General features: G+C 32.7%; 2 protein-coding genes across 3 annotated transcripts; one reads left to right on the top strand and one right to left on the bottom strand.

Moving 5' to 3' along the window:
• The first annotated feature begins 1105 nt into the window (after nucleotides 1-1105).
• On the top strand, nucleotides 1106-3780 carry LOC131182255 (NADPH-dependent pterin aldehyde reductase-like). Of its 2 annotated transcripts, none has more exons than XM_058151196.1 (5): nucleotides 1106-1510; nucleotides 1609-1678; nucleotides 1780-1973; nucleotides 2227-2399; nucleotides 3412-3780. In XM_058151196.1, the coding sequence occupies exons 1-5, from the start codon at nucleotides 1265-1267 to the stop codon at nucleotides 3479-3481; spliced, it is 753 nt and encodes a 250-aa protein (XP_058007179.1). In that variant the 5' UTR covers nucleotides 1106-1264; the 3' UTR covers nucleotides 3482-3780. The 2 variants fall into 2 exon arrangements, with proteins under 2 accessions (XP_058007179.1, XP_058007178.1); XM_058151195.1 differs by having other exon boundaries at nucleotides 3347-3780.
• A 4609-nt stretch (nucleotides 3781-8389) lies between these two features.
• LOC131182007 (uncharacterized) lies at nucleotides 8390-10202 on the bottom strand. The gene is made up of 2 exons (XM_058150629.1): nucleotides 10047-10202; nucleotides 8390-9889 (listed from the first exon to the last, which is right to left on the bottom strand). Exons 1-2 carry the CDS (start codon nucleotides 10200-10202, stop codon nucleotides 8390-8392), a joined length of 1656 nt encoding a protein of 551 aa, XP_058006612.1.
• Between the last annotated feature and the right edge of the window lie 3689 nt (nucleotides 10203-13891).

Genomic DNA, 13891 nt, shown 5'->3' with positions numbered 1-13891 from the left:
ATTTCAAGAAAATTTATCTTATGAAAAAAATTGATAATAGCAAAATATAGATATGAAAAAAATTTAAATTCTTATAAATTATATTACATGCATTAATTAAATGTTAATATTAATTATTTTAATATTTTTATTTAAATAATTGAATTCTATATTTAGTTATTATATATAAATAAAATAATTATATATCATAAATTATTTGATGCACATGTACTGTTACGATGCTTCAAATATACTAGTATCAATAAAAGCATGAAAATTATGTAGACGCTTGGTGTGTTAGCATTTAAAGACTATTTTAGTTCGGCTACTTACTTTTAATTCTTCATTTAAAATATATTTTTTTTATTTTGAGTCAAATTAAAATAAGTAGTTAATTATTTAATAAAATTATTTAAAAATAATTTTTAAATAGTTTAAGTATTTAGTTAGAAGATGACTATAAGTAATTTAATTAGTTAAAATTATAAAAATATATATATAATTAAGTGTTGTAGCTGTTAAAATGAGAATAATATAGATATTTTTAAAAATTATTAAAATAATATAATCTTTCATTTAATTAAAAGTAGTTTTAAAATAAATAATTAAATCATAAATAACTTTACTTATAACTTTTGACCTATAAGTCAAACTAAACACTAATATATATATGATTTTTTACTTAAATAGGTTTAACTGATTTATAAACCAAGCCAAATATTCACTTAATAGGAAAAAAAATTTTTTTGACTTGATTAATTACTTTTAACTTATAAGTTTAATTTAAAAATAAATAAATAAATATTTAATAAAATTATTTTAAATTAATTTTTAAATAATTGAATTATTTAATTAAAAGACACTTAAAAAATTTAATTTGTCAAAATATAACTAAAATAAATATATCATTGAGTTTTATGATTATTAAAATAAAAATAGTATTCATATTTTTTTAAATTATTAAAATAATATAGTTTTTTATTTGATTAATAAATTTTTTAAAAATAAAAATATAATTTTATTTTACTTTTAATTTTTATTTTATTTTAAATAATTTTTTAATTTATAAATTAAAATGAATATTAATCTAAATAAATATGACTAACTTGTGAGCCATATCAAGGAACCAGGCAGTGCATCTAGAATCTGCCATAGGATATGTAAACCACAATGTGGCAATGGCCCGGAGAGCGGCAAAAGCCTTTGCCATTGAAACTTCAAATACAGAGCCTTCCATCTGAATCATTTCATTTCCCTTTAGCAGTTTGCCTCTGCTGCAGATGAGATGAAAGCGGCGTCGTTTGGGGCGGTTAACAGAGCCGCGGCTGGAGCTGCAGGTGCGAGCTCTGGCGGTAAGACGGTAATGATTACCGGAGTGAGCAAAGGACTAGGCAGAGCCTTAGCTCTAGAACTAGCCAAGAGAGGTCACACCATCATCGGTTGCTCTCGTGCTCAGGATAAGCTCAATTCCCTCCAATCTGAACTCTCCTCCGACCATAACAACCACCACCTGCTCCTCATCGCCGACGTGGTATTTCCCCCCATTCTACATTTTCTTGATCAATTTTTAATCTTTCTTTCATTATTTTGGTTTTTAATTGTTTAATTTCAATGGCGGGCGATTGTTAGAGGTCTAATAGTAGCGTCGAAGAGCTGGCAAGAGCTGTAATAGAAAAGAAGGGTGTTCCAGATATCATAGGTGAATTTTCATATACAAAAATTTCCCTTTTCTTTTTAAATTTTAATAATTTCTTAAAAAAAAAAAAGAAAATTCCTTTACTTGTTAACTTTGTTAAACAGTGAACAATGCGGGTACCATTAACAGAAACAACAAGATATGGGAAGTTCCAGAGGAAGAGTTTGACGCTGTAATTGATACGAATGTGAAAGGAATAGCTAATGTTTTGCGTCACTTCATCCCTATAATGTTACCAAACAAGCAAGGAATTATTGTTAACTTCTCTTCTGGATGGGGAAGATCCGGTGCTGCCCTGGTAAGATGAATTTCCTCAAAATTGATTTTCTGTAGCCATGCTCTAATGTTTCCTTTTAATTGATTGTAAAATCAGTATAAAAATGTGGGATTTAGCTCATTCAACAAATGCTAGTTTTTATTTGTGATGTCTGCTGGTGGAGTGTCAACGCTTATGGTAGTAGGATTTTGTGCTAAATGTTTATCCTCTGCTTTATGTTGGTTCTTCCTTTCAAGTTCACTTTCCAGATTTTCATCTGATTATATTTTAACAGGTTGCGCCTTATTGTGCATCTAAATGGGCTGTTGAGGGTTTGACCAGATCAGTTGCAAAAGAGTTGCCTGATGGGATGGCAGTTATTGCACTTAATCCGGGAGTGATACACACTGAAATGCTCCAGTCATGCTTTGGCACTTCAGCTTCAATTTACCAGGAACCCGATGCATGGTAATTAGTTTTCCTTCAATTAGATTATCTATATGCTTACTTATATATATTTTTAAAAAATTGTCTGCACATTGTTCCCATTTTAACAGTCTGTGCATGTAATTATGTTACTTCCATTGAAGAAAAACTTGCAAATGATCATTGAATTGAGCTGTTGCTCCTATAAAAACACAGAGTATAAATCTTATCCTGTGTATAAACTTTTACTGAAAATTACAGTTTGCAGAACTTATTTGTTACATGTCCTTTGTTAGTGTCTACTTTGTTTCTCAAAATCTTCTTGAACCAGAAACTCCCAGAGATAGAGCAATTATATCACCATAGGAAATGGAGCTAAGTTGCAATGTTAACATGTGAAGTCAGAGACATGATGAAATTGTTTATGGATCTGCTCATTGTGTGTTAAATGCCAAGAAGCTTGTCTTAGTTATGAAGTAATGTAACCCTCCAAACTTGAGCCAAAGCCTTGATGCCTCACTCTCAATTTATTTTTGTTTCTTTATAAATATGATAGGCAACGAACTTCCTTGACGTGGGGAAAAAAAAATGAAATGGACGTAATAATTTGTAGATTTAATTTATATAATTTCTCTCTCATTCATATTCTACACAGAAGAACCTTCTTATCCTCTTAACACTATTTTATACCAATAAGTTACCACTATTTTATACCAATAAGTCTCATGCTGCTGTTGGCCAATTTATACGACATGGCTTCCATGTGCAGACAGGTCTCTTTGTGAGTTGTGACGCATGTATATCAGGTCTAGTAACCAACTTGTGCAGTTGTGCCACCAACTTAGGTTTATACTATATGTATATTTCACTGACTTTGTGTTGATATTGCTTGTTAATATATATTAAATAACTTCTACTCCATTTCCTAATTGTGAAAATCCTGGAGGCTTTTCTAATTTTCACTTAACCTGTTGCTCATGAATCATCAGGGCCTCAAAGGCAGCTACAATGATACTCAATCTAACAGGAGCTGATAATGGTGCATCTCTTACAGTGTGATGAAATTTTCTGAGGCTGTAATGATGCTCAAAGAGAAGCATATGGTAGCACGTCTCTCACTGTGACGAGAGTTCATCATCACCATTTGGGCATTTATTCATTATGAACAGTATCACGCCTTTCAAACAAAAAATTCTTCACCAGTCAATACTAAAATTGAATTACCACGAATTCCATATTTTTTACTGAAAATAGTCTTTAGGTAGAGGAGGAACTTACTATGTTCATTGTTTATATGCACTGGTTGGCTGAGGCAAAAGAATGTGGCGTCTAACCTTTAAGGTCTGATGGTTGTGATATATGGATTGAGCTTTTGATCATGAAATTACCTATAATCAATGAGCAGTTGGGGGTATGTCATTAATCTTTTTATCATGAAATTAACTATAATTGTTCTTGTAGTGAAAATGTATTGCTATCCAACCATTTTACTTGTCATGAGCATGCTACAAATTGGATTTCTCTTTCTTGTTAAATTTGTATGTTAATTTCTTCTCAGTTTTAGTATTTGTCAATGTATATTGAAGATAATAAATATCTGGCATTATTCGGCTGCAGTAATGGTGCACTCTTATGATAAATTATAATACGGCAAACGGTTTCCAAGCTTTCTTGCCACCATTATATTTGCACAAAACCATGGATGGCCTGGAAAAGTAAGATGCTGGGGAGATGAATATACTTCTAGGAAGCTTGTATAAAAGCAAAACTGCCTGATAAATATCACCTGTATTAGCAAAAATTCTATTTATTTAAAATATTATATATAAACATTTATAAATATTACTATAATAAACATATATTTTATATTTAATTAATTAATTATATAAATAGATTTGAATAATCAGTAGTTAATATATAAAATCTGAATTCAACTCAAATGTATTATTTTTTAAATTTAAATTTATTTTAAATTTAATTATATATTATATTAAAATTTGATTCAATTAAGCACTTGCAAATATTTTATTCGTTGCTATTTCTAGGTTCACTTCTTACAATTTCCCACAAAGATTAATTGAGTTTGAATTAAATGATATGAGGTAACTCTCTCCTTTCTAACCCACATTAAATCAATTGGAATTCACACATTGGAGTTTGTATTAATTATTTCTTGTAAGCTGTTGGCCCCTGATTATAATCTTAGGATACACTACAATGCATGCCAAAAGCTAAAATGGGGAAGAAGGAAAGAAAGAGAAATTTTTTTAACATTCTTTCACTTTTTTTGGCATTTTAAGTTTTTAAAGAAAGGAGAGAAAAGTTTTTTTTTTTTTTTTAAATAAAACACACACACAAGGTAACGGTAGAAACAAACCGTTATTAAAATTATAGTAATTTTAATAGTTTTTTTTTTTCTGTGTAACTCACACATATGCACACTCCACATCCAATATGAGATCTTGAAAGATCAATCTCTTGGCACGTCCAATTGACCCATCGACCTCAACCATAGTGATTCTTTTTTTATTTCCTTGCTATTAAGTTGGTGTTGATTATATGTTTACTCCCTCTTAAAAGTTTCTTTTTTTAATTTTTTAATATAATTAATTTTGATTATGTTTTAAATTCAAAATCTCATGACTACTAAGTTAAAGTTGATTCGTTTAAATTCATTAGTTTAAATGTGGCTTTTATTATAATTTTCCTCTCTTCTCTCTATTATTTAAATACAATGAAAACATCTCTCTCCCGCTTTACTAAAAATGAGTTTTAACTTGCTAACCACGATAAGTTGAATGATTTCTCCTCCCTCTCCCCTCTTCGCCTCAGCCACGCATAATATTTTGAACTTCCGGCTTAGTGAAGTTGGCAACGAATCATGGGATGATCATTATTGAAGTTTCAATGCCTTTCTTGAATGCCCTTACGCATTTTTTGAATGGTTAGGCCATAAATTTGAGTAAAACCAGGAACAGCAATGGAGTTGATGATACTTGGAACAAAGGTTAACAACGCTAGGAATCTAAATCAAAAGGGTAACATCCTTAATTACAGCTTAGGGAATTAAAATCTGCAGCTGATAATATGTATCTTTTTCTGGTCCATATCAAATGTACACACAAACACAACATTGCTGTCAAAGGTTATGAATTCCAGTGGCATATCGTTCAATTCCTTGTATGCAAACTTGCAAGTCCATGGTCTCCCACATTGGTTGGTTCTAGTTGGTTCTGATTCCAGTAGGTCGTGGAGGGAGGTCAAGATACCATAGAATCACATGTATTTTAGTTTAATAAGGTAAGATGCTAATAAGGTTCGGGGAAGAGAAAATTTAAGGCCAGTTGCATGCAGCATTAACACATTGATGGCAGAAGGAAACTTTGAAGCTTTGTTTGGCACTATAAACAACAAATTTTACAACCGAGTTTGTATTTATTGGGTGAAAATGCAAGTGCATGGCTAACTATTCTAAACAACAATCTTCACTCTTCTTGCACAAGCACCTACAGTAATGAAAGAAATGATAGATTTGATTTATTTGGGATGCCAAACTTCAAATCCAATTTAGCAATCTCACTGTATACATGAAGAAGCTGCATTATGTTGAGCTTTTTTCTATTCTATTGCTTCCTTGAGCTTCCTCCCAAGAACAATTGCCAAAGGAGGAGGAACAGCGTTTCCGATCTGCCTATGCTTGTGATTAATATTTCCTACAAACTTATAGCTATCTGGGAATCCCTACATGCACAAAAAAGTGAGAATCTTGAAGGTCAAGCGCTGACAATAGCTGCTGAAATGTCTGGCAACTTCAGTAATTTTCATATCACTAAGTGCTCATCAAATAATTAGCAAAAAGAACATCCAGTCGTTGTAGATATAGTGGCTCTCAATATGACAGCAACTTTCAATGAAAGCAGTCCCCAACAGATCTATTTCCTCATGATACTTATATTTTCAGCATTCCATGTTTTTTCTTTCACAAAATTTTAATTCCCAGAAACCCAAATAACCATACAGCTTTAAAATCCAAGCACATAATGAAAATTGCTTACAAAGTGTTGTCCCAAAATAGTCCGGGGGGGGGGGGGGGGGGGGTGGGGGTGAATTGAACTTTAACAATTTTTCGGCCCTTGCTTGTAGTCTAATGAAAAATTGTGGCTTTGTTCAACTAGGTACTTCTTTATATATAATGAAAGTAATATGTGTTTCAACAATGTGTTCCTAAGTTGCTATTCAAGTCTTAATCAATTTTTATAGCAATTTTTAACATAACATACATCATACAATATTCAACCAATTTCTCACTCACTCAATATATCCTCAAGTTTGTCAATTCAATCTATTCAATCAACATTCAATATCATGTATAAAATTTAAATTGCACAAAAGTAAGGAGGTCAAGGTTAGAGAGATCAAACATAATGATTTTTATAGTGGTTCGGCTCAACTAGCCTACATCCACTCTCTCAAAAAACCCTCTTTGAGTCTTCTCTCCACTATTAGCTCTTTTAAAGGCAAGAGACCAAAAGCCCTTTACACTTTTTCAACACCAAGCTTTTACCAAGGTAGCTTGAACCCTTGACAAGTGCTATCTCAAGCACTCACACTCTCAAGCTTCAATAGGTGCTTGTACAACCTCTCTTAAATGCAATTCAATGTTGTAACACTCACTCTTACTCAATACAAATCAAACTATAAAGAAGAGATGAGTTGATTTGCCAATGGTAGCTCAAAGACTTTAAAGCTCTTGAATGAAAGCAATAAATAAAAAATCAAAGTTCGAGTTCAAATGTAAGCTTTCATCTAATGTAAAATGAAGTAAATAAGGTGTATTTATAGTCCCAAATCATTTTAGACCGTTTAAAACCTTTTTGGTACGTTATACACACTACTCAAGACAAAATGGCCGTTATTTTGTCTTTTTGTGCAAAGTTGAGCAGCTTTGATCATTTAGTAAACTAATGAAATTTTGGCAACAGCAGTAAACTAGTTAGTAAACTAATGTTTTAGCAAACACATTAGCAAACTAATATTTTAGCAAAGCAGTTAGCAAACTAAGTCAACAACTGCATGTCTCAACTTGTAATATTTAAAAAATCTGATTTAGACCTTAAAAAAATATGTTCCAATAGCAGTATCCAAGGTCATGATGAGAGAAAAAAATTTATAAAATAATTAGAAAATAAAATTTCATTTTTGAGCTCCATTCGACTAAACTCTCATTTATTCTTTTCACATAAGTCCTAAGACTTAATTTTTAACTCTATGACTTTTATACCTTTACTTTGGGTTTTGGTTTTCATAATCTTGTTCTTTTCTCATCTTGGATTTGTCTTGAAATGCCTTTGAGTATCCTTTCTCCTTAGGTGCAACTTCAAAGGTTCTTTTATAAAGAATAGAAAAAATCTACACATCACTTTAAAGTTGGGTTAGATAGATTCTATTTGAGTTTTGTTATTATCAAAATCAATGCTCATTTTGAGCTACACGGGGTCAACAATCTCCCCCTTTTTGATGATGACAAAACTCAATTGAATCATCAATCAAGAATCAATAAGAATAAGCGTAAGTTCATGTATATCCAAGCAAGTTAGTATGCAGAAAGATACTCCCCCTAAATATATGCACATAATTTTCAAGACAATTATCAGCTATACAAAAACTCCCCCTGAGTTTATGCTATAAAGCATATTCATAAGGTATTCACAATATTCTCAAAAATAATATGCACATAAACATACTTCACAATATTCTCAAAAATAATATGCACATATACATACTTCCATTTGTCAAAGTATAAACACAAGTATAAACACATATCCAAGTATAAACACATATCCATCCTATTCTCCCTCTTTTTGTCATCATTCAAAAAGGAAACAGGAGAAAATAACCCAAAAAGAATCATGTTAGCCTAAACTTAAACGCAGTAAGGTAAACAGTAGCAAACTAAAAAGGCAGTCAACAATAGTAGCAAACAGACTAGTAAACTAAAAATGCAGATAGGAAACTAAAATTCAAATTTTGTGCTAATCATTAAGTCTTTTGCTTCTACGAGTGGCTTTGGAAGGCACCATCTTCTTCCTGGTGGGTTTAGCAGCAGGTGGCTGAGAACCTTGGTCAGCCAACTGATCATGCTTCTGTGCTTCTTCTTCATCAGATGGTGGTTGAAGGGCAGCAGCTAGGGACTGGTATGGATTTGACATAGTAGACTTAGATCTTTTTCTACCTTTCTTGGCTGGAGGTGCAGCAGCTGCAGATAGTTGAGATGGAGCACTCTCTTGGTGATCCTTTAGAGAGGCTTCCTTCTGCTGTGTAGAGGCAGCTGCAGGTTCCAGAAGTGGTTCACTCTGAGGTTCAACAGCTGGCTCACTTTCGGGTTCTACAACTTTTTCACTACCATGCTCAATAGGGACATCAGTTTCAGGTCCAACTTCAGGTTCAACAACCTGTTCACTAGTATGTTCAACAAGGGCTTCAGCTGCAGGTTCAATTTCAGATTCAACCCCTTGTTCACTTTTATGTGCTACAGCAGCTGGAGACTCATCAACCTTATTACCTTCACCCCTATCAGTACCATGAATAGAGACTTGAGTGGCTGGAGATGAGGCATCATTTGCAGGTATAGCAGTCTCAACTTTGGTTGGGAAACCAATTTCCTTGGCCTGCTGAAGATCCACAATCAGTTTCTTTAATTCCTCATTTTGAGTAAGCAAGTGACTCACTTTGTAGTCAACCACATCCATAAATTTTCTCAGAAGTTCAATGGACTGATGGGTTGTACTAAATTGCTCATTAATAGTAATTTTTAGCCCTTGAAGCTCACTCATAAACTCATTTGTAGAATCTGAACCAACCTTAGCTGACGAAGAACCACCTTTTTCAAACCTTTTCTTTCTTCCATCAGTGTCAGAGTGAATTTCTCTAAGCACAATCAAGTCTGTCCTAGAACTTTCCTTAGAGACATTTATATTTAGCTCTTTAAACAAAGCAGTCAAGAGATGTGCATAAGGCAATTTTCCAATCCCATAAGCTTTACACATATTCTTGAAAATCAAATAAGCCAAATTCATCCTTACTTTGTTAACAATATGCCACATGATGCACATATCCAGGTAACTCAAATAGCCATAGCTGCCAGACTTAGGACAAAAAATGTAGTTCATCATACTGTGAATGATTTTAATATGTTGAATAGCTTTTGTACTAGTAGACTTTTCATTGGTGGCAGTGTTGGCAGGGAAGACTTCATTTTCAAACTCAGCCAAGTTAAAGCCTAGAACCCTAGCAACATCTCTATGAGTGGAGATTTTATTTCCATCATTAGGCAATTTCAAAGCCGTAGCAATCATCTCAATAGAAACAACATACACACTGTCATTCAAAACAACTTCAAATTTGTCTTCATCATCAACTGTTCTTAAAGTTTTATAAAAGTCTTGAACAAGTCTAGGGTAATACGCATTTGTACACTCGCAAACAGTCATCCATTCTTGAAACTCAAAAAGTTCTTTGAATTGAAAATTTACCTGACCAAAGTAATCCAATTTGATGAATTTACAATCAAGCAGCGCTTTATCAATAGAACCCGAAGATTGGGTAGCACCCTTTTTTGCGTTGGGTATCAATCCCTCACATTTTTCTCCTCTTTTTCTTTTCTGGTGTCGATACAGTGGGTTCGACAACCTTAGATGGGTCAGAGGATGCACCAGTTGATTCAAGTTCACGTGAGTTCTTCTTTTCTTTCAATTTCTTCCATAATGTGGTGACAGAGAGATCGTCAGATGCTGATGAGGATGACGAAGCAGCAGCAGCAGGGGATTTGCGTTTAGTGCGAGCCATCGACAAAAAAAATGGTGAAATCTAAAATGGCTTTCGGAGTAGTGATGAATGAAGGAGAAAAGAGAGAGATGAGTGGTTTGATGAAAATGGGTTAGATTTGCCGAAAAAAAAAAATTTGGAGGGTAATGCCGTAAGCCAATGCAGAGGAGAGAGGAAAAATGGGTGACGGTTTCGTGTAGCAGAGGTTTAAGTTTCTTGAGTCTCGCGCTTTTCTATTCTAGTGTACTTTATCTGAACTTTTTTTTTTAATTTATTTCAAATATGTCTATCTATCTTTATATGCACAAATATATATTTCTATATGTCTGACAAAGCACTGAGAATGTGATACCAAATGTGAATAGGTAAGTGAATTGTTTGAAGTGCAGAGAGTTTCAAGCACAATCACCTTTTGGTTTGAAATTTGAACAGTACACGATATAGCAAACTAATTTTAGTCACGCTACATTATCATACAACTTAGTAAACTAATTTCTCGAGTATACAAACAAGTTAGCTAATGTTCTTTAGAGTTTTCTCAGCAAACTTATATCATAGCAAATTACTCACACATTAGATAAAATGCAAATATATTAAATTACTATGACTTAAATTTCAAGCAAGTGGTTCACTCATGCCAATTTCCCTTCTAATTTTACAAAAGGTTTCCTCATTAAGTGGTTTTGTAAAAATATCAGCAAGTTGATTTTCATAGGCAACAAATTCTATTTTGATATTTCCATTTTGAACATGATCTCTAATGAAATGATGTCTGATCTCAATATGTTTAGTTCTTGAATGTTGGACTGAAGTTTTGATCAAATTTATGGCACTTGTGTTGTCACACCTAATTGGAACAACATTATATTTTAAATCAAAATCTTCCAATTGTTGTTTCATCCATAAAATTTGAGCGACACAACTACCAGCAGCTATATATTCTGCCTCAACTGTAGATAAAGCTAATGAAGTTTGTTTCTTACTGTGCCAAGAAACTAGTGCAAGACCAAGAAATTGACAAGTACCTGAAGTACTTTTTCTATCCAATCTACTTCCAGCAAAATCGGAATCACTATAACCAACAAGATTAAATGATTCACATTTTGTATACCATAAACCAATTGAGTATGTGCTAATGAGATATCTAAAGATCCTTTTAACTGCACTTAGATGGGATTCTTTTGGACATGATTGAAATCTTGCACACAAGCAAACACTAAAGTGTATGTCTGGTCTAGATGCAGTAAGGTACAAAAGAGAGCCAATCATACCTCTATAAAGCTTGGTATCTACTTCTTTACCTCTTTCATCATTGTCCATTTTAATTGTTGAACTCATAGGAGTGCTCATGCTCTTCAAATCTTCCATTTTAAATTTCTTTAGCATATCCTTGATGTATTTTGATTGATTTATGAAGATGCCATCTTTCATTTGCTTAATTTGAAGTCCAAGGAAGAATGTAAGCTCACCCATCATACTCATCACAAATTCATTCTGCATAATCTTTGAAAATTTCTTACAAAGAGATTCGTTAGTAGCACCAAAAATTATATCATCAACATAAATTTTCACAATGAGCATATCATTATGATGCTTCTTAACAAAAAGTGTTGTGTCCACTTTGCCTATTTGAAAATCATTTTGTAAAAGGAATTTACTAAGCCTTTCATACCATGCTCTAGGATCTTGTTTTAAACCATATAAAGCTTTAGTAAGTTTATAAACATGATTTGGATGCTCATGATTTTCAAAGCCTGGAGGTTGTGCAACATACACTTCCTCATCAATATAACCATTTAAAAATACACTCTTGACATCCATTTGATAAAGCATAAAGTCCTTGTAACATGCAAAGGCACACAACATTCTAATAGCTTCAATTTTAGCAACCGGAGCAAAGGTTTCACTAAAATCAACCCCTTCCTCTTGGTTGTAGTCTTGAGCTACTAGTCTAGCTTTGTTCCTAACAACATTGCCTTTTTCATCCATTTTGTTTCTAAAAACCCATTTAGTACCAATAATTGAATGATCTTTTGGTTTAGGCACTAAATTCCAAACTTTATTTCTCTCAAATTGATTTAGTTCTTCTTGCATGGCAAGAATCCAACTTTCATTATTTTGAGCATCTTCAAAACATTTAGGTTCAATTTGTGAAACAAAAGCAACATTACCAAAATATCTTTTCAATTGTGCTCTAGTCATCATCCTCTGAGATGGATCATCAATAATGTCTTCTTGGGGATAATTTCTATGGAATCTCCATTCTTTAGGTAAATCTTCATGTTGGGGCTCATTCACTTGTAATTCTTCCAAATTTGGCATTTCTTCATTAATTTGATCATTATTGGCATCATGGATATCTATTGTGGTATCTTCTTTAGTTTCTTCATCTTTGTCATCAATTTGTTCCATTTCTTGACTTGATATCATATTTTCTTTTCCAAATACCTGCTCATTGTTATCATCACAAATATTTTTCCTTCTGATAGAAGGATTAGTCTCATCAAACAAAACATGAATAGTTTCCTCAATAACTAAAGTTCTTCTATTGAACACTCTATAGGCTTTACTCTTTGTTGAATATCCAAGAAAGATTCCTTCATCGGATTTAGCATCAAATTTCTTTAAGTTATCCTTCTTGTTATTTAAAATATAGCACTTACAACCAAATGCTTTGAAGTATGAAATATTTGGTTTTCTTCCTTTCCATAGCTCATAGGGGGTCTTTTTCAAAATTGGTCTAATCAAAATTCTGTTCAACACATAGCAAGATGTATTAATAGCTTCAGCCCAAAAGCACTTTGGCAAATTATTTTCATTCAACATAGTTCTAGTCATTTCTTGCAAATTCCTATTTTTCCTTTCTACAACCCCATTTTGTTGTGGTGTTCTAGGAGTTGAAAAATTATGGTTGATTCCATGTTTATCACAATATCTCTCAAATAAATGATTTTCAAATTTAGTTCCATGATCACTTATTATAGATGTGATGCAAGCACCTTTTTCATTTTGAATCATTTTACTAAAAGAGGTTAGTTTCCCAAAAGTCTCATCCTTGTGAGCAAGGAAAAATGTCCATGTATATCTTGAATAGTCATCAACAATAACTAAAGCATATGTCTTCCCACCAAGACTAGTAGGAGATACGGGACCAAATAAATCAAGATGAAGCAATTCTAATGGCTTAGTGGTAGACACAATATTTTTAGATTTAAAAGATGCTCTAGTATACTTTCCTAGTGCACATGCTCTGCATTGAAATTCATTTTCATAATTAATCTTAGGAAGACCATTAACAAGTTCTTTCTTAGACAGTTTTGAGAGTGTATGCATGCTTGCATGACCAAGTCTTCTATGCCACAAATAACTAGAGTTATCAAAAGATACTAGACATGTACCATGATTAGTTTCAAAATTATTCATGTCAAGCAAGTAAACATTATTGGATCGATTGGCAATGAATAATGTGTCATTATCTAAGTTATTGATTGTACATAGAGAAGAAGTAAACTTTACCTCAAAACCTTTATCACAAAGTTGGCTTACACTTAGCAAGTTATATTTCAAACCTTCAACAAGGGATATATCTTCAATGCAAGGGTTGGTTCCAATTGTGCCATTTCCAATTATTTTTCCTTTCCTTTTATCTCCAAATTTTACGTGTCCTCCATCTTCCATTGTGATTTTTGAAAACTTGTCCTTTTCACCAG

The sequence above is a fragment of the Hevea brasiliensis genome, chromosome 8 (assembly GCF_030052815.1).
Source record: "Hevea brasiliensis isolate MT/VB/25A 57/8 chromosome 8, ASM3005281v1, whole genome shotgun sequence".
NCBI lineage: Eukaryota > Viridiplantae > Streptophyta > Magnoliopsida > Malpighiales > Euphorbiaceae > Hevea > Hevea brasiliensis.
This window is presented reverse-complemented; position numbering and strand designations above follow the sequence as displayed.

Coding starts and splice junctions, on each gene's coding strand:
- LOC131182255 (XM_058151196.1), top strand. CDS start 1,265: ATGAAAGCGGCGTCGTTTGGGGCGGTTAACAGAGCCGCGGCTGGAGCT. Junction 1,679..1,779: donor GGGTGTTCCAGATATCATAG/GTGAATTTTCAT, acceptor TTTGTTAAACAG/TGAACAATGCGGGTACCATT. Junction 2,400..3,411: donor TACCAGGAACCCGATGCATG/GTAATTAGTTTT, acceptor CATCTCTTACAG/TGTGATGAAATTTTCTGAGG.
- LOC131182007 (XM_058150629.1), bottom strand. CDS start 10,202: ATGGCTCGCACTAAACGCAAATCCCCTGCTGCTGCTGCTTCGTCATCC. Junction 9,890..10,046: donor CATCCTCTGACCCATCTAAG/GTTGTCGAACCC, acceptor TACTTTGGTCAG/GTAAATTTTCAATTCAAAGA.